Raw genomic sequence first — 21,264 nt, forward strand, 5'->3', positions numbered from 1 at the left:
ACATTCTTTTTTTGTCCTTAAGCAGGTTAAGTTCGAAGATGGGCTATATCGGACTATATCTTGATATAGCCCCCATATAGACCGATCCGCCGATTTAGGGTCTTAGGCCTATAAAAGCCACATTTATTATCCGTTTTCGCTGAAATTAGGGGCAGTGAGTTGTGTTAGCCCCTTCGACATCCTTCGTTAATTTAGCTCAGATCGGTCCAGATTTGTATATAGCTGCCATATAGATCGATCCTCCGATTTATGGTGTAAGGCCCATAAAAGCCACATTCATTATCCGATTTTGCTGAAATTTGGGACAGTGAGTTGTGTTAGGCCCTTTGATATATTTCTTCAATTTGGTCCAGATCGGTTCAGATTTGGATATAGCTGCCATATAGACCGATTTCTTGATTTATGATTTTGGGCCCATAAAATGCTCATTCATTGTCCGATGTCGCCGAAATTTGGAACAGTGAGTTAAGTTAAGCCCCTTGACATACTTCTGCAATATCGCACAGATCGGTCCAGATTTGGATATAGCTGCCATATAGACCGATATCTAGGTTTTAGGTTTTGGGGCCATAAAAGACGCATTTATTGTCCGATGTCGCTGAAATTTGACATAGTGAGTTTGGTTAGGCTCTTCGACGTCTTTCTTCAATTTTGCCCAGATCGGTCCAGATTTGCATATAGCTGCCATATAGACCGATCTCTCGATTTAAGGTTTAGGGCCCATAAACGGTGCTTTTATTGTCCGATTTCGCCCAAATTTGGGACAGTGCTTTGTGTTAGGCTCTTCGACATTTTTATGCAACTTGACCCAAATCGGTCCCGATTTGGATATAGCTGCCATGTAGACCGATATCTCGATTTAAAGTCTTGGCCCCATAAAAGGCGCATTTATAATCCGATTTCACTGAAATTTGACACAGTGACTTATGTTCGGCTTTTCGACATCCGTGTCGTATATATTGTAGTTCAGATCGGTATGAGTATAAGGTATGAAATTTTCACCGAATTTTGATGAAAGATGGTTTACATATATACCCGAGGTGGTGGGTATCCAAAGTTCGGCCCGGCCGAACCTAACGCGTTTATGGGCCCAAAACCATAAATCAAGATATAGCCCATCTTCGAACTTAACCTGCTTATGGACAAAAAAAGAATCTGTGCAAAATTTCAGCTCAATATCTCTATTTTTAAAGGCTGTAGCGTGATTTCAACAGACAGACGGACAGACGGACGGACATGTCTAGATCGTCTTAGATTTTTACGCTGATCAAGAATATATATACTTTATAGGGTCGGAAATGGATATTTCGATGTGTTGCAAACGGAATGACAAAATGAATATACCCCCATACTTCGGTGGTGGGTATAATGAATATACCCCCATCCTTCGGTGGTGGGTATAAAAACAATTTGGGGTGAAATTTCATAAATGATTTAAATCTAAATTGGAACAAGAGTTTGCGAAAGAGTTCAGCCGAGTTCAAAATCTTGAAACGAAAATTTGCACAACGCTTTCCTCGACGACTACACTCAAAAAATTTTGAACCTCAAGACAAGTTAAAATTAACTTAATTAATATGAAACATTGCAATTATAAATTAAATAAAACTTTACCATTGGTTGCAGTCGAGTATTGAACCAATAACCTTCTGTTTACAAAGCAGACGCTCTACGCATTCATCCACATCAGATTTGTTTAAGTCTTCGATAATTTTTCCATTTCAATATTTACTAACAACACAAATGCAAAACATTTTCCCACTTCTTTTCATCGTAGAAGTGTTCATTCATAGAAGTGTGTTTATTAAATTGTTCTTAATTTCGAGCATGTATTAGCGAACTAAAGAAACGGGAATGGGAATAAACATTTTAGTTATATTGAACTAAATATCTTTATTTCTTTAAGTAATTCGGAAAAGGTATTGTCAACGATGATATACTTTTGCCAATGTTTAGTAAAATTCTCGCTCATTTCAAAAATAATCGTTTGAGGAAAATTACTAACTCCACCTGAATTGTAAGCTATTTTATCTATATTCACGATTAGTTAGTTTTATTCGTACAACATTTATTTTCTCACTCTTTAGGAATTTTTAACTAATCGTGGATAAATATAAGTAAGGAAGAAAGACAATTTTGGTCCAAAAGTCTGAAAGTTTAGCCTCCACGAGATAACGTCCAGTAATGGGTTGAGGCTGACAGATTTCGCCGCGGCAAAAACATGGTAGTTAGTAGGAATTTTTAACTAATCGTGGATAAATATAAGTAAGGAAGAAAGACAATTTTGGTCCAACAGTTTGAAAGTTTAGCCTCCACGAGATAACGTCCAGTAATGGGTTGAGGCTGATAGATTTCGCCGCGGCAAAAACATGGTAGTTAGTAGATTCAACATAAAAATATTCACAAAGCCACATGGCTGTCATCCGATCAAAACACGAGGAACCAAATTGATCACGTTGTGATTGATGGAAGGCATTCATCCAGCGTGTAAGATGTACGATCGACCCGTGGAGCGAATATAGATTCGGATCATTACCTTGTTGCAGTAAAGGTTCGCACCCGTTTGAACATGGCGAGGAAAGTAGGATCTGACACTGGACGGAAGCTGGACATTGAAAAGCAGCAAACACAACAAAAGGCAGCGTCATACTCCACCCCACTGACACAACTGCTTTATGAAAGCACTCCTTTTTCCGATGATAGAATGGCGCAGTGGCAAACTATTGCCCACTCCATGGAAAATGCCGCGAAATCCGTACTTGGGTACTGGAAGCCTCCTCCAAGAAACCCATTAGTACGACTAAGAGTGTCGAGATGCTACTGAAGTCAATAATGCGGCATATAGAGCAACCCTGCAATCAGTAGCAACGCGCCAGATGAAGGAGAGGTATCGGGAGAAAAGGAGAGAGGAGAAACGTCTATTCCTCAGAAAGAAAAAGGAAATGAAAAGACGTGAGTGTGAGCGAATCACAAGAGAACATATGCTACTCGCCTATGCCGACGACATCGATATTATAGGTCGGTCACCGAAAGTAGTAACGGCAGCCTTTGAAAGAATCGAAAGAGAGTCAGTGAAAATGGGTCTGGCAGTTAATGGAGATAAGACCAAATGGATGGTTTCAACTCCCAAAACGCCTTGCACAACCGAACAGATAAAGAAAATGGAGAAAAATGGGAACCACAACTTTGAGACAGTCAGTAACCGAAACGAATGACACCAGTTTTGAGATTAAGCGAAGAATAATACTGGCAAACAGATGCTACTTTGGACTAAGTAAGCAGATTAGAAACAAGACAGACGAATATTACACTATACAAGACACTGATACTACCATTTTTGTTATATGGTTCTGAAAGCTTGGAGTATTCGAGAGAAACATTCTTCGTGAAATATATGGACCAGTTTGCGTTAATGGAGAATATAGGCAACGTATGAACCACGAGCTGTATGACGACGATAGCATAGTTACACCCATCAAAATACAACGGCTGCGTTGGCTAGGTCATGTTGTCAGAATGAATGAAGAAGCTCCAGCAAAGAAGTCTTTGGAAGGCAAACACGGTGGTACACGCAAACCGGGAAGACCAAAAGCCTGATGCAAAGATCAAGTGGTGGGAGACACCTCGCTTAGAACGCTACTCTACGTTTGGCTAGTGGAACAAATATTCTGCTATAGCCAATTAAAGTAAAGTAAGTAAGTAAGTATTACCAGCATTGCAGTTGAGTATTGAACTTTATGTGAATTTTTGGACGCCGTCCACCATGGTACAACACCATAAAGCATTATAATTATGATAAATGCAATATAAAGCCAAACGTTTTAAGCTCCCAACTTTTGCTAATAGCCCTCTTTCAGACATATAAGGCGAGTGTCCGCTCCATGCACCTAAGCCAGTTGCAAAATGTTACATTTGAAATTTCAAATACCTCGGTATTTTGCACTTTTTCCTCACCAGGAGACACCGTGGGTGCCTTGAAACTCCAGCTAAAAAGAAAAAAAAAACAACTGCCGCCATAACCGGATAAACTCCCAAACCACTTTCAGCCGCCCACTTCGCCGTTGTACATAGAGCTTATTAAAGTATGTTATTACAAATTATGCACAAAACAACCTTTTGATGTAGTCTTATATGTGAAATAACTCACTATGTTGGTCATAATTGCTTCAAATTGGTACCCTTTTATTTTTATACCCACCACCGAAGGATGGGGGTATATTCATTTTGTCATTCCGTTTGCAACACATCGAAATATCCATTTCCGACCCTATAAAGTATATATATTCTTGATCAGCGTAAAAATCTAAGACGATCTAGACATGTCCGTCCGTCTGTCCGTCTGTCTGTTGAAATCACGCTACAGTCTTTAAAAATTGAGATATTGAGCTGAAATTTTGCACAGATCCTTTTTTTGTTCATAAGCAGGTTAAGTTCGAAGATGGGCTATATCGGACTATATCTTGATATAGCCCCCATATAGACCGATCCGCCGATTTAGGGTCTTAGGCCCATAAAAGCCACATTTATTATCCGATTTTGCTGAAATTTGGGACAGTGAGTTGCGTTGGGCCCTTCGACATCCCTCGTCAATTTGGATCAGATCGGTCCAAATATGGATATAGCTGCCATATAGACCGATCCTCAGATTTAGGGTCTTAGGCCCATAAAAGCCACATTTTATATCCGATTTGGATGAAATTTGGCACAGTGAGTTGTGTGGAGCCCTTCGACATCCTTCGTCAATTTGGCTCAGATCGGTTCAGATTTGGATATAGCTGCCATATAGACCGATCTTCCGATTTATGGTCTTAGGCCCATAAAAGCCACATTTTTTATCCGATTTTGCTGAAATTTGGGACAGTGAGTTGCGTTGAGCCCTTCAACATACCTAGTCAATTTGGTCCAGATCGGTCCAAATTTGGATATAGCTGCCATATAGACCGATCCTCCGATTTATGGTCTTAGGCCCATAAAAGCCACATTTTTTATCCGATTATGCTGAAATTTGGGACAGTGAGTTGCGTTGAGCCCTTCGACATCCTTTGTCAATTTGGCCCAGATCGGTCTAAATTTGGATATAGCTGCCATATAGACCGATCCCCCGATTTATGGTCTTACGCCCATAAAAGCCACATTTATTATCCGATTTTGCTGAAATTTGGGACAGTGAGTTGCGTTGAGCCCTTCGACATTCTTCGTCAATTTGGCCCAGATCGGTCCAAATTTAGATATAGCTGCCATATAGACCGATCCTCCGATTTATGGTCTTAGGCCCATAAAAGCCACATTTATTATCCGATTTTGCTGAAATTTGGGACAGTGATTTGCCTTAGGCCCTTCGATATCTTTCTTCTATTTGGCCCTGATCGGTTCAGATTTGGATATAGCTGCCATATAGACCGATCTCTCGATTTAAGGTTTTGGGCTCATAAAAAGCGCATTTATTGTCCGATGTCGCCGAAATTTGGGACAATGACTTGTGTTGGGCCCTTCGATATTTGTCTTCAATTTGGCTCACATCGGTCCAGATTTGGATATAGCTGCATATAGACCAATCTCTCGGTTGAACAATGTCTTGTAGTTATAAGCATTTGGTCTAAATCGGATGATATCTATAGAGCTGCTATGGGGCATAAGGTATGCATTTTTCACTGGATTTTGACGAAATGTGGTTCACATATATACCCGAGGTGGTGGGTATCCAAAGTTCGGCCCGGCCGAACTTAACGCCTTCTTACTTGTTTTTATTATACCCTCCACCATAAGATGGGGGGTATACTTATTTCGTCATTCTGATTGTAACTACTCGAAATATTCGTCTGAGACCCCACAAAGTATATATATTCTTGATCGTCGTGACATTTTATGTCGATCTAGCCATGTCCGTCCTTCTGTCCGTCCTTCCGTCCGTCCGTCCGTCCGTCTGTCCGTCCTTCCGTCCGTCCGTCCGTCCGTCTGTCCGTCCTTCCGTCCGTCCGTCCGTCCGTCTGTCCGTCCTTCCGTCCGTCCGTCTGTCCGTCCTTTCGTCCGTCCGTCCGTCCGTCTGTCTGTCGAAAGCACGCTAACTTCCGAAGGAGTAAAGTTAGCCGCTTGAAATTTTGCACAAATACTTCTTATTAGTGTAGGTCGGTATTGTAAATGGGCCATATCGGTCCATGTTTTGATATAGCTGCCATATAAACCGATCTTGGGTCTTGACTTCTTGAGCCTCTAGAGTGCGCAATTCTTATCCGATTGGAATGAAATTTTGCACGACGTGTTTTACTATGATATCCAACACCTGTGCCAAGTATTGTTCAAATCGGTCCGTAACCTGATATAGCTGCCATATAAACCGATCTTGGGTCTTGACTTCTTGAGCCTCTAGAGTGCGCAATTCTTATCCGATTGAAATGAAATTTCGCACGACGTGTTTTGTTATTATATCCAACAACTGTGCCAAGTATGGTTCAAATCGGTCCATAACCTGATATAGCTGCCATATAAACCGATCTTGGGTCTTGACTTCTTGAGCCTCTAGAGTGCGCAATTCTTATCCGATTGGAATGGAATTTCGCACGACGTGTTTTGTTATGATACCCAACAACTGTGCCAAGTATGGTTTAAATCGGTCCATAATCTGATATTGCTGCCATATAAACCGATCTTGGGTCTTGACTTCTTGAGACTCTAGAGGGCGCAATTCCTATCCGATTTGGCTGAAATTTTGCATGACGTATTGTATTTTTACTTTCAACAACTGTGTCAAATAAGGTTCAAATCGGTTCATAACTTGATATAGCTGCCATATAAACCGATCTGGGATCTTGACTTCTTGACCCCCAGAGGTCGCAATTATTATCCGATATGCCTGAAAATTTGTACGACGGATCCTCTCATGACCATCAACAAACGTGTTTATTATGGTCTGAATCGGTCTATAGCCCGATACAGATCTCATATAAATCGTTCTTTCTATTTTACTTCGTGAGCCCCAATGGGCGCAATTCTTATACGAATTGGCTGAAATTTTACACAGGTCTCCAACATATAATTTAATTGTGATCCGAACCGGACCATATCTTGATATCGTTTTATTAGCAGAGCAACTCTTTTCTTATATCCTTTTTTGCCTAAGAAGAGATGCCGGGAAAAGAACTCGACAAATGCGATTCATGGTGGAGGGTATATAAGATTCGGCCCGGCCGAACTTAGCACGCTTTTACTTGTTATTGATTCAATGCAATTTTCGTTTGGGCTGAAATAACTTCCTTTGTGATATCGACTAACCGAACAAACTGAGTGTCTTTGCGTACTGTTGTGGAATTATACACGCCAAAATCACACGCAGAAGTCTGATTTTTACACTGTTGTACAGAAGACCTGCTGTTAATAACAAATTGTTAGGCCACTGAAATGACAGGGATAACTAAAAAAGGACATCTTTTGCATATGCAGAACACTAATACACCCGAACATTTTTGTTTTCTTTTACTTATCTGTAATGTCTCTAAATGTCTTATTTTATTTATTTCCTCCTCAGTTTCTGATTATAAGTTTTTATCAACTATGAATATTTTGCCATTTCCCAAAAATGCGTAAATACGTAAAATTGTCCGCAGAACCTTAGAAAGAAAAGCAATTTTAATGACGCCTTGCGACTTATTTGGTCACACTCATTAGGAATTAGCTTTTAACACAATTGAGGTTTTCTTTTTAACTAAAGTGACAACGTCACTCAAATATACTCGTAAACCAAATTAATAATTTAATTAAATGCATCAAAGGGGGATAAAAACTGTAGACGAGAATTTAACCACTTTTATAATTAAACAAGGCAATTTTTTTCCACCTCGTCCCTTCAAAATGTTATTTATAATCTATCCCCTATTCCCCTTAAAGCACAATGGAATAAAAAAAGCCAGAATGAGTCAGCAAGCAAGCCATGTCGCTGTAGTCCTGGTTGCTACAACTTTTAGTCCTGCAAAATCTACCTATAAAAATAGAACCGTGTCTTGCCTCTCCTCTATAAATTTACACAACATTTTTGAAGAGGGACACTTTCGGCCAAGAAGCAGAAGGTACACACCAACGGCTAAGATATACACCATCGTTGTAAGATTTAATTAAAATTTCGTTTTTCTTTTCAACTATGAAACGTTATATCAAATAATAGGGTCTGCCGCTTTGAGGTTAAAGATGAATTTATTGCAAAATAGAATGTTTAAATTGATGTTAGAAGCATGAACCAACAACGAAGTAAAAACTTAGAAAAAAGTCAACTTACAAGACCTTTATATTCGGTTTCAAAATATGCATGACAAATCAGTTGAAGAAGGCTTTAACAGCCAAAACAAATGGCAAACAGCAGGACAACCTAATGATTGCTCAAGTTTTCCTGTCTCTTTATTTGGCCTGTGCTACTTAAGTTTCGCCTCTTTCTAGCTAAGATATCATGAGAAAGGCAATATGAATTAGTATTAAAAAAAATTGTGGCACAAAATAGAATAAAATGTAGTAGACATTTTTAATTGCCATGACTAACAATACATTCTTTTTTTACATTGGATATAGAAACTTATTTAATTAGGTCTTACCTGGATTGGTGGCGTTTATGTGAAATTCGCAAATATTTTTTGAACCTTGAGCAAAGTCATAGGAATCGGAGTCGGTGAATAAAATGTCTACATCGAGTTCAAAACCTCGATTGGGAATGCCTTGTTGGAGTGGCGCTGAGAACGGACTGGAATGGAAAGCAACCAACATCTCGGGTCCACTGAAAACAGATAAATGAACATACGCCAATTATAATTTCCGCATTGTGTCTTTTAAAGAAGGATGTTGTAAATAAATAGCTAAAACTACAAGAACTTCCAAAAGTTTATGCATAATCAAAAACGGATTTTCGATTTATTATATTACTAGCTGGCCCGATATGTATCGTTTCACATTGATGGGACTTTACAAATGTAGATATTTCTTTAACCGTTCTTATACACGGAAAAAAATCGCAAACAAATGTTCAATTAAAAATTTAACTGAAAATGAAATCATATTTAATTAAAAATTGATTGGTTCAATTACACTTTTGGTGAAATATGATATTTTTCAATTACAGTAATGATTGAAATGTTTGCAATTTTTAATTAAGAAATTAATTTTATTGAATCTGAGAAAATTTGTCAATCACGATTGTGATTGTAATATTGTAATTTTAAATTAAAGAATTAATTGATTCAATTATTTTTTAATCGAATCATAAAAAAATTTCAAAGTAAACATAATTAAATGCTATTTTGTCCCCTAAAATAGGGAAGGAGATTTCAAGAACATATACGTACCAAATATATTGGGTTGCCCAAAAAGTAATTGCGGATTTTTTAAAAGAAAGTAAATGCATTTTTAATAAAACTTAGAATGAACTTTAATCAAATATACTTTTTTTACACTTTTTTTTCTAAAGCAAGTTAAGAGTAACAGCTGATAACTGACAGAAGAAAGAATGCAATTACAGAGTCACAAGCTGTGAAAAAATTTGTCAACGCCGACTATATGAAAAATCCGCAATTACTTTTTGGGCAAACCAATATTATTTTTCTTGTTCATGTCTATCGTTGTACTCATATGTTGTTCAAGTGCATCATATATAAAAAAAAAATCAATTTGTGTTTGTTTGTTTGTTTGTCTGTTCCGTATAGACTCTAAAACTCTGTGAAATTTTCACAAATGGTGCATAATCATCCTATGGTGAAAATAGGGTACTACGTTTTTTAATATCTAAAGGGGGCGGACCATCCCCTTACCCTAATTTTCAGAAACGCCAGATATCGGTGATGGGTGGTACGATTTAAGCGAAGTTTTGCGTGCTCTCTTAATGTAACCTAAAAACAAAAATTTGGTGTCCAAATTTCGGATGGCGTACCTAGGGGGGCCTCATAACCCCCAAAATCTACCAAATATATATATTGACCAATCACGACAATATGGAACTCAAATGAAAGGTATTTAAGAGTAGAAAACGTATCTGATATCCAATTTTCGAACCAAGTGTTAAGTGAACCACCCCATCCCCCAAAAGATCCCTAAATCGGACATATTTACTGACAATGGCAATATGGGTCTCAATTGAATAGTATTTGCCAGTAGATTACGAATTTAATATCCAAATGTGGGACCAAGCTTCTGGGGATCCACCTCTTCCTCAAAACATTCCCCAAAGGGGAAAAATTTACGACCATAGCAATATGGGGCTCAAATGAAAAGTCTTTAGCACGAATCTTATATCAATATTCTGGAAAAAAGTGTTAATGGGCCTACACCCGTAAAAACACTCAAATACGACGAATTTGCTGACCATTGCAATATGGGGCTCAAATATGAGGTATTTTGGAGTAGAACAAGAATCTGACAAATATTTTCAGCCCATCTCTCAAAACAGCCCCCAAAACGGTCATATTTGTCGACTATGGAAATATAGGGCTCAAATGAATGGTAATTGGAGTAAACTACGAATGTGATATCAATATTCGGGACCAACTGTCTAACTGACGTCCTACCCGCAAATAGGGGGAATTTGCTCTCAATCACAATTTGGGTCTTAAAGAGAGTGGAGCTAGATATTGATAGTTTTTAGGGCCCATACCCCAAAACAGACATATTTGCTGACTTTTGCAATAAGGGGTTTAAATAAAAGGTATTTGAGATTAGCAAACGTATTTAATATACAATTTTGAGGTCAATGGCAATATGGGGTTCAAATAAGTGATATTTGAGAGTAGAGCAAGATGCTTATATATTTTCAGGGCTAAGTGATTGGACGACTACCTTATTCCACAATGTGGGGCTCAAATGAAAGGTATTGGGAAATAGAGCACGAAGTTGATACCCACTTTCGGGACCAATTTTCTGGGTGTCTACCCTTTCCCCAAAAACACCCCACAAACAACAATTATTTACTGACCATTGCAATATGGGGCCAAATAAAAGTATTTGGGTGTATAATACGAATTTACCGATCATGGTAATATGTGGCTCAAATTAAAGATGAGATTTGAAAACTAATTTAGTAAACAATTTTTGGGGCTAAGCGAATTCATAGACGAATAAAGATCATATGGAATTCAGATAAAAGCATTTGTATTATTATACTGTTATATATAGGACAATTTTGTTCCATATAAAGTAAAAGAAGGCGCAGCGGAGCGGGCCCTGACCAGCTAGTATCCTATAAATACTATATCTGATACAATAGCTTTGAAGTCCCACTGGTCCTTCCTGGATAAACTTTATACCAAATTAAATTAGTATATTGGTATGATTAATACTCTACACTCACAGCTACTTCACTTAAATCCTATATTGTTCCGATTAGTCTACATGGCCGTTAGAGATATTTTGTGGCGTGCCCCCATATACGCCAGTGGAGAAAAAGGCTAAATAGATGCATACACATATGCCTGCAAAGGCAGTTAGCAATACATCCACACAAATGTAAAGACCATTTTAAAATAACATTGTGTGTCATTTACACGATGTCATGCACCTGCCATTGCTCGAAATGCACCTGGTGAAGGGCCTGCATAAAATGTTCATTTACTAGGCCTGCAAGAGCACCAGTTTTAGAGGGCGTGCTGCAATAGCAATTTTTCCACCACTGCGAAAAATCGGCATTTGTATGGCCTGAGAAGCAAAACAAAAAAATATCTGTTTTGTTATTGGACAAGTTTATTTGACATTTATAGCCTGTTTGCCGATGTCGAATGATTGCTTTCGTTCGTCTGGGCTTCTTTTTATACCCTCCACCATAAGATGGGGGGTATACTAATTTCGTCATTCTGTTTGTAACTACTCGAAATATTCGTCTGAGACCCCATAAAGTATATATATTCTTGATCGTCGCGACATTTTATGTCGATCTAGCCATGTCCGTCCGTCTGTCCGTCCGTCCGTCCGTCCGTCCGTCCGTCCGTCTGTCGAAAGCACGCTAACTTCCGAAGGAGTAAAGCTAGCCTCTTGAAATTTTGCACAAATACTTCTTATTAGTGTAGGTCGGTTGGTATTGTAAATGGGCCATATCGGTCCATGTTTTGATATAGCTGCCATATAAACCGATCTTGGGTCTTGACTTCTTGAGCATCTAGAGTGCGCAATTCTTATCCGATTGGAAAGAAATTTTGCACGACGTGTTTTGCTATGATGTCCAACAACTGTGCCAAGTATAGTTCAAATCGGTCCATAACCTGATATAGCTGCCATATAAACCGATCTTGGGTCTTGACTTCTTGAGCCTCTAGCGTGCGCAATTCTTACCCGATCAGATTGAAATTTTGCACGACGTGTTTTGTTATGATATGCAACAACTGTGCCAAGTATGGTTCAAATCGGTTCATAACCTGATATAGCTGCCATATAAAACGATCTTGGGTCTTGACTTCTTGAGCCTCTAGAGTGCGCAATTCTTACCCGATCAGAATGAAATTTCGCACGACGTGTTTTGTTATGATACCCAACAAGTGTGCCAAGTATGGTTTAAATCGGTCCACAACCTGATATAGCTGCCATATAAACCGATCTTGGGTCTTGACTTCTTGAGCCTCTAGAGGGCACAGTTCTTATCCAATTTAAATGAATTTTTGCACAAAGTATTTGGTTATGATATCCAACAAATGTACCAAGTATGGTTGAAATCGGTCCATAACCTGATAAAGCTGTCATATAAACAGATCTGGGGATTTGACTTCTTGAGCTTCTAGAGGGCGCAATTCCTATCCGATTTGGCTGAAATTTTGCATGACGTATTTTATTTTTACTTTCAACAACTGTGTCAAATAAGGTTCAAATCGGTTCATAACCTGATATAGCTGCCATATAAACCGATCTGGGATCTTGACTTCTTGACCCCTAGAGGTCGCAATTATTATCCGATATGCCTGAAATTTTGTACGACGGATTCTCTCATGACCATCAACAAATGTGTTTATTATGGTCTGAATCGGTCTATAGCCCGATACAGATCCCATAAAAATCGTTCTCTCTATTTTACTTCGTGTGCCCCAATGGGCGCAATTCTTATACGAATTGGCTGAAATTTTACACAGGTCTCCAACATATAATTTAATTGTGGTCCGAACCGGACCATATCTTGATATCGTTTTAATAGCAGAGCAACTCTTTTCTTATATCCTTTTTTGCCTAAGAAGAGATGCCGGAAAAAGGACTCGACTAATGCGATCCATGGTGGAGGGTATATAAGATTCGGCCCGGCCGAACTTAGCACGCTTTTACTTGTTCTCTTTATATTCGTCTATATAGACGGTTTTTAGTATGTATGTATTTTTGATGAGTTATTAGCTCTTTTGACTTTGATGTATAAACATCAAATCTCTTCCCTTTTTGCTCGAATTGCAGTTTACACAAACTCTTGGGTAACGCAAAAAATTAGTTTCGAGAAAGACAAACAGGCTATTATTCCCGTTTTAACTATTTTGCCGCTGGTGGTATTAAAATCTGGACCCTTCAGATACAAAGCGACTGTTCTACCAATTCAGCCACCACACATTTAATATGACGAACGGCGAAAGGTTAAATTATACTCAACCTTTCGCCGTTTGACGCTGAATGACTGGGTTCGAGTAACAGATAAAATTTTCTGCGGTAGTTATCCCCTCCTAATGATGGCGACATTTGTGACGTACTATTCTTTTTGAAAAAATTGTTGTTGTAGATGTTGTTGGCGGCAGCCCTTGCCGATGAAGGATCTTAGCGGATCAATCCGGTACGTACAACCGGCTGCCATGGGATTGAAAAAGAAAAAACAAAAATGATATGGCAGCCATGTAAAAAATTCTCCACAAAGAAGTGTCGCACTGCGCCACGCCGTTCGGATTCAGGAAATGAAAAGGAGACCTCTTATCATTGAGCGTTAAATTGAATCGAACAGCACTCATTGATATGTGGAAAGTTTGTCCCCGTTTCTTTATGGGTTCATGGGCAAATTTGCAATTTGCAATCCTTGTATTTATTAAAAAAAATTTCGATCGTTAATTCATTCTTATTTTACTACACAGATGACTATCCAATTATTATTTTTTGATAAATTATTTTTTTAAACTTTGCATCCTAACCTCCCAAAGAGAATTTCCTAACTTTCAATGATATTTTGGCTTTCTTTCGGTTATTGATATTAACAAACAAGAAAAAAATGCTTAATATCAAGGAAAATATCTTTTAATTTGAGGCCACCGTAGCGCAGAGGTTAGCATGTCCGCCTACGACGCTGAACGCCTGGGTTAGAAAAATTTTCAGCGGTGGTACTATGCCACGTAAAAACTTCTCTCAAAAGAGATGTCGCACTGCGCCACGCCATTCAGACTCGGCTATAAAAAGGAGACCCCTTATCATTGAGCTTAAATTTGAATCGGACTGCACTCATTAATATGTTGAATGTTTATGGGCAATATTTGTATTTGTATATCTTTTAAATTGATCATCTTTAATGTAAGATTGCTAATCTTTGGTCCAATTCTTTAAAATTAGGATACGCCTTTTTTAAGACTAATAGAAAAATTGTTATAGAATTGATGATTGGAGTACATTTCGTTAAATGCATTCTAAGAAAATTTTTAATAAAATTTTTTTCGGGAAAATTCCATGAAAATATTTTTGTTAAAAAAGGTTTTATCTGTTTAAAATAATCTCCAAATTTTTATCTTTAGGAAAAAAGAACAAGGATTTTAGATAAAATTTTGTTTTAGAAAACATTTCAAATGTTGACTTTAGAAAACTTTCATTGAAAATTTGGTTTTAAATAATACCTTATTAAAATCATGTGTTATTTTTTTTTTTTTTTTGTTGAAGACTGTTTTATTAGAATTTTGTTTTAAAAATATATTTATCTTTTTTTGTCTTTGGGAAAAAATTTTTTGAAATTATATCTTTTGAAAAATTTCATTGACATTTTGAATTTAGAAACTCGAAACTCTCTTCGTTAAAATGTTGACTGGAAATAAAAATTGATTGAAATATCTTTAAAAAAATATTTTATTTGATGTTGTTTCATTTCATTAAAATGTTATCTTTAAAAAAATTTTTTGAAATTAAGTATTTGCAAAAATTTCTTTGAAATTTTGCCTTTAAAATCTTTACCAAAAATATTGAAATTTCGTGTTAAGAGAAATTTTCATTGAAATTTTGTTTATAGAAAAATAAAGCTTGCATACACATTTCACTTGAGTCTCATATTGTCCTGATCGGTCAACTTTTCAGTTTAGGTAGTGTTGTTATGGTAAGGTGAACAATCCGTCCCCCTTTTGACACCGAAAAGATTTTAGAATCTATGCAAATAACAATCTGTGAAAATGTCAAGAAAATATTTTCAGCCACTTTTGATTCTTTAAGAAAAAAAAACACAAGCAAAGAAGATATCAGAACCTGGTCCGATCTTAACTATATTCGGCAAGGGTTTCGAGGGGTCTAACACAACTCACTGTTTCGTCTTCCATAGAAATCGTCTAATAAGTGCTCCTATTATATGTTTATTACCGTAAATAGAGATATCAAGCTACATTCGTTTAAATATATTCGAAACTAATGTCAAGTAGTTAATAAATCGGATTCGCAAGGTTAGGCAAAATCGGGTATGAGTGTATACTTACAAATTTTTATTTGCCACCAATGTAGGGGTTCTAATATAGTACAATACTCTGTAATAAAATTGACTTTTATTGGACAAAGACCTTAATTATCGGTTTATATGGGCGCTAATCCAAATATGGTCCAATCAAAAATTCTAATCGGAAAATCATTCTATATGGGGGCTATACCATAAACGTAACCAGCCCATGTGTCAGGCAACAACCACTTTTTGAGAAACAATGAAATTAGCAAAATTTTTAAAACCTCACAGTGATAAAATAGGTACAATTACTGCCGTTTGAGTACGAGTAGGACAAACTACTTGCAATTTTAACCGTCATTGGGGAATGCAAATTGGCCATATCGGTTCAGATTTGGACATAGCCCCAATATAAACCGATCCCCGAATTAAAATTTTTGAGCCCTTAAAAGCCTCACTTTTCATCCCATTTGGCTGCAAATTGGAAAGAGGACATGTTTTATGACTTTCAACATCCGTGGCAAGTACAATATGATTCGAATCGGCCTATAAACAGATGTAGCCCCCATATTAACAGATCCTCGGATTTGACTTCTTCAGTTCTTAGGCGCCTAAAGATTCACTTGATTAGGCTGAATTTTAGCCCCAAGGCCTATCTTATGACTTATAACCGATATTCCGATATGACTTCTTGAGACCAAAAGAAATAAAACCGTGCTAAGATCGGCCGAGCCGAATCTTGGGAACCCACCACTATGGATTCTGCTAAAAATGTGTACAAAATAAATTTAGTTGAAGGGCATAATTTTATTCTACATACCAAATTTCTGTCAAACCTGCAAAAATTGAAGCTTCTGGGAACCGAACAAGGATGATCGAGAGACCGGATTACAAGGGAGCTATATTACGTTATAGACTGATTTGGACCGTATTTGGCACAGTTGTTAAAGTCGTAACAGAACACCGCATGCAAAATGTCAACCAAATCGGACAAAATTGCGGCTTGAAAGGGCTCACGAAGTCAAATCGGGAGATCGGTTTATATGGTAGCTATATCAGGTTTTAGATTGGTTTGGACCGTACCTGGCAGAGTTGTTAGAAGTCATAACAAAACACTATATACTCAATTTCTGCCAAATCGGACAAAAATTGCGACTTGTGAGGGCTCCAGAAGTCAAATGGGTAGGTCGGTTTATATGGAAACTATATCAAGTTATAGACCGATTTAAACCATACTAAACACAATTGTTGGAAGTCATAACCGAACACAACATGCAAAATTTCAGCCAAATAGGACTAAAATTTAAGCTTCCAGGGGCTCAAGAAGTCAAATCGGGTGATCGGTTTATATAGGAGCTATGTCAGGTTATAGATCCATTTGAACCGTATTTGGCACAGTAGTTATACTGTGCCTGATGAATATTGCTACAATGATGAATATTGCTACATTTTTTTTTCGGTGTATGGAATACATTTTTCTTTTATTCATGTTAAATTAAATTATTAAATTAATTATTAAATTATTATTAATTAAATTAATTAATTAATTAATTAAATTAATTATTAAATTATTATTATTAAATAGAAAAAAAGTTATTACATTTTTTTTTGGTAGCGGCTTTCATCAGCCACCCTGTAAGTCATAACAAAATACTATGTGCAAAATTTTAGTCAAATTGAACAAAAATTGCGGCTTCCAGGGGCTCAAGAAGGCAAATGGATAGATCGGGTTATATGGGAGCTGTATCAGGTTCTTGATCGATTTAGACCATACTTTACGCAGTTGTTGGAAGTCTTAACAGATCATCACGCGCAAAATTTCAACCAAATCGCACAAAAATGTAAGCTTCCAGGGGATCAAGAAATCAAATCGGGAGATCGGTTTATATGGGAGCTATATCAGGTCTTTAACCGATCTTCACTGTACTCGACACAGTTGTTGGAAGACATAACAGAACACTATGTGGAACATTTTAGCCAAATCGGAAAAAATTACGGCTTCCAGGGATTCAAGAAGTCAAATCGGGAGATCGGTTTTATCGGTGTTTAAAAACACGAAATAGCTAACTGCAGGCATACCCAAACTGGTACCACAAAAGCATTTAAATGCCTTGGTACGGAAAATGCAGAATTATTAGCTGCCGACTTTAAAATCAATAACTTGCTTGAAGCAGGAGTAAAAGTTACATGCTGAACCGTACTTTTCTGTCAACGAGACCAACACGTGCGTTACTGTACTGATATTTCGGGTCCATGGCGGAAATGAATTCTGATAACAATCCCGATGACTGGCGCATATTTATAGATTCCTCAAAGAAGAGCCTCAAAGTATTAATACTCTATTTTGATTACTGAAAGATTCCAATTTTGACAACCACAATTGGCGGGTATGTTGCGATTTAAAAGTGGTTAGCTTGTTATCGGGCAAGCAAGTCGGAAATATTAAATATGGATGTTTTTTATGCTAATGGGACAGCAGACAGAAGGGGAACCAATATTCCCAAAACTATTGGAGCAAAGGGAAGAATTTTACATTTTTCGTCAGTCTTGGGTTCTTTGGTTCCCACAGAAAAAATTATTTTATCACCATTGCATTTGCAACTCGGAGTGGTAAAAAATTTTATAAATTAACCGGCAAAAATTGTTCCTAAGACAATATTTCCAAATTTAACGGAGCAAACATGTGGTAGAAGTTCGAATGGCAAAATTTATATTTTTTGGTTTTGTATACTATATTGTGTTTTTGCACTATTATATGTGTTTTTGTTAGGCCTGACATTCGAAGGTTAATGCAAAATGCTGAATTTGAATCAATCTTGTCGTCAGACGATCATTATATGCAATTTTCTGGGCAAACATCGTTCCCCTACAGCTCAAATCTTCCATGACACTATGCTGAGAAATTTTGAAAAACTTGTTCATATATCAACAAAAATTAGTCTTTGAATTGCCATATGAATAATTTCCAGAAACAGCTAGCAACAGAATCTGACAAACAAGGCGAACGTTTTCATCTTAATTTTTTTATTTTTCATTTTTTGTGCCCAGATGGAAGAGAGATACAATGGCAAAAGTATCCATTCTTTTATGGCTGAATTGTGCTGGTAATTATGTGGTAATCGTATCGAATATCGAATAGACAAAAACATCAAAACATCAATATATTATTCTATTTTTTATAGCAAAATTGTGTTCAATATCTTGCAAATATATATGGCACCTACAGATTTCTTTTCTTCAGCAACCCTTAGTGAAATACGATGCAAAATATTTCTTTCATTGTCACCGTCCTTTTAAAGTGGAGATTTTGGGAAGAATTTGGGAAAAATACGAAATAAACAAAAATATAAGATACATATATGTTTTTAATACATTTAATGTTGGCAGTACTAAATGTGATATATAGTATTAAAACGCTAAGGATTTTATAGAGGCGATTTTGTGTTAGATATTATGGCCAAACGGCAGAATGGATTCAATGGAATTGGCATCAATCGAAAGATATTTAAAGAAGTGCCATGAAAACGAGGGATTTATTTTCAATACAAGAAGAAGAAGCAATAACACAGAAAATTGTAGTTGGTGTTTTCTAAAATATTCGTTATGGGTATGAATGCAAAGTCTAGGTGGGAGTATTAGTGGTGAGAGTAAGAGAAACAAATGGTGCGAGAGAAAGAGTGTCACTCTTTAGGTGAGGGTGTTGTGGGAGTATGATTTGCGTGGCGCTACTTGGCATGTAGGTCTGCCAATTCCTTAAGGCTCCGCTTTGACGTGCGAGGCATTTGCATTTTTATTGTTGTTTGTATACCTATTGCGACCCCACAAAACATGGCAAAAAATTTTATAATTATAATCTTGCATACAGGTCGTATGCAATGAGTGGCTGAGTGTCATTTATATTACACTAGCTGACCCGGGCCCGCTCCGCTGCGCCTTCTTTCACTTTATTTGGAACAAAAGTTTCCTTGGAATATTTATTTTCGACAATTAAAGATCTTTTAGTGAAATACCATGCAAATTTGACTAACAGTTCAACCATATAAGTGCCTTTATCTGAATCCCACATGATCTTTATTGGTCTACGAATTTAAGTTTGGTTGTAAGGTGTACTCCATATTTAAAATACTTCATTTCAACCCGATATTCTCATGATGTCTGATTTAGTGGTGTTTTCAGGGGGAAGGGGGTCCCCCAGATACTTGGCCCTGAAAAAATATTAGCATCGTGCTCTTCTCTCAAATACCATTTATTTAAACCCCATATCGCCATTGGCTTAAGAGGAGTTTACAGGATGAGGCGTCCCTCAAACACATGGCCCCAAAATAGGTTATCAAATTAGTTTTCTAATCTCAAAAATACGAAATAAACAAAAATATAAGATATATGTTTTTAATACAATTAATGTTGGCAGTACTAAATGTGATATATATTATTAAAACGCTAAGGATTTTATAGAGGCGATTTTGTGTTAGATATTATGGCCAAACGGCAGAATGGATTCAATGGAATTGGCATCAATCGAAAGATATTTAAAGAAGTGCCATGAAAACGAGGGATTAATTTTCAATACAAGAAGAAGAAGCAATAACACAGCAAATTGTTGTTGGTGTTTTCTAAAATATTCGTTATGGGTATGAATGCAAAGTCTAGGTGGGAGTATTAATGGTGAGAGTAAGAGAAACAAATGGTGCGAGAGAAAGAGTGTCACTCTTTAGGCGAGGGTGTTGTGGGAGTATGATGTGCGTGGCGTTACTTGGCATGTAGGTCTGCCAATTCCTTAAGGCTCCGCTTTGACGTGCGAGGCATTTGCATTTTTATTGTTGTTTGTATACCTATTGCGACCCCACAGGTTTTGGGGCTTGACCCCAAGCACTTGGTTCGACAATTGGATATCAGATACATTTTCTTATCCTAAATACCTTTCAATAAAGTCCCATGTTGTCGTGATTGGTCTAAATATATGTTTGGTAGGTTTAAGGGTAGGGTTAAGGTAGGCCCCCCTAGGTACCCCATCCGAAATTTGGATACTAAATTTTTATTTTTAGGGTATTATATGAGAGCACACAAAATTTCGCTTAAATCGCACCACCCATCTCCGAGATCTGGCGTTCTGGGAGAGGGTCCGCCCCCTTCAGATATCAAAATATGTAGTACCCTATTTTCACCACGGTTTCTGGGAAAATTTCAAGAAAATTGGTTCAGCCGTTTCTGAGTGTATAAGGAACACACAAACATACAAACAAACAAACCTACAGACAAACACAAATTGATTTTTATATATAAGATAGTGGGATTTTAGTTGTACAGTGACTCATAGTAGAAATTGATAAGGAAAAATTTTTCATTTACTTCGTTAACTTAACATTAAGTATTTTGTGTGAATTTGGCACCAATTTAAAAAGGGCTAAATTAACCCTAAAATGTACTTTCAATATTTACTGATTTATGGCATTTAGATTAAGTTTTGGGTTTTTGTGCATTCAGAGATCTATTGTGAAATTTTGTGGCAAACTTATTTGCACAACAATTTGATCAGGTATGCACCCATTTTAAAAGAGTTGAACTCTTTTTTTAAAGGGACCTAAACGTTCCTTTTAGTATGGCGCTTGGGGGTTAAAATGTTCGACAAAAATATTCCTCGCAGTCTTGTCAGTAATTTGCCGACGACACTG

General features: G+C 37.1%; 1 protein-coding gene across 1 annotated transcript in view; it reads right to left on the reverse strand.

Annotated features, from left to right (window-relative positions):
- The window catches only part of LOC131994281 (uncharacterized), a gene marked incomplete in the record, with an annotated part of 1,369,549 nt that overhangs the window by 424,258 nt on the left and 924,027 nt on the right, over nucleotides 1-21,264 (reverse strand). Inside the window, 1 exon segment of the mRNA XM_059360990.1 lies at nucleotides 8,577-8,755. Coding sequence (XP_059216973.1) covers nucleotides 8,577-8,755 — 179 coding nt within the window.

This window comes from Stomoxys calcitrans, chromosome 1, assembly GCF_963082655.1.
Source record: "Stomoxys calcitrans chromosome 1, idStoCalc2.1, whole genome shotgun sequence".
Classification (NCBI taxonomy): Eukaryota; Metazoa; Arthropoda; class Insecta; order Diptera; family Muscidae; genus Stomoxys; species Stomoxys calcitrans.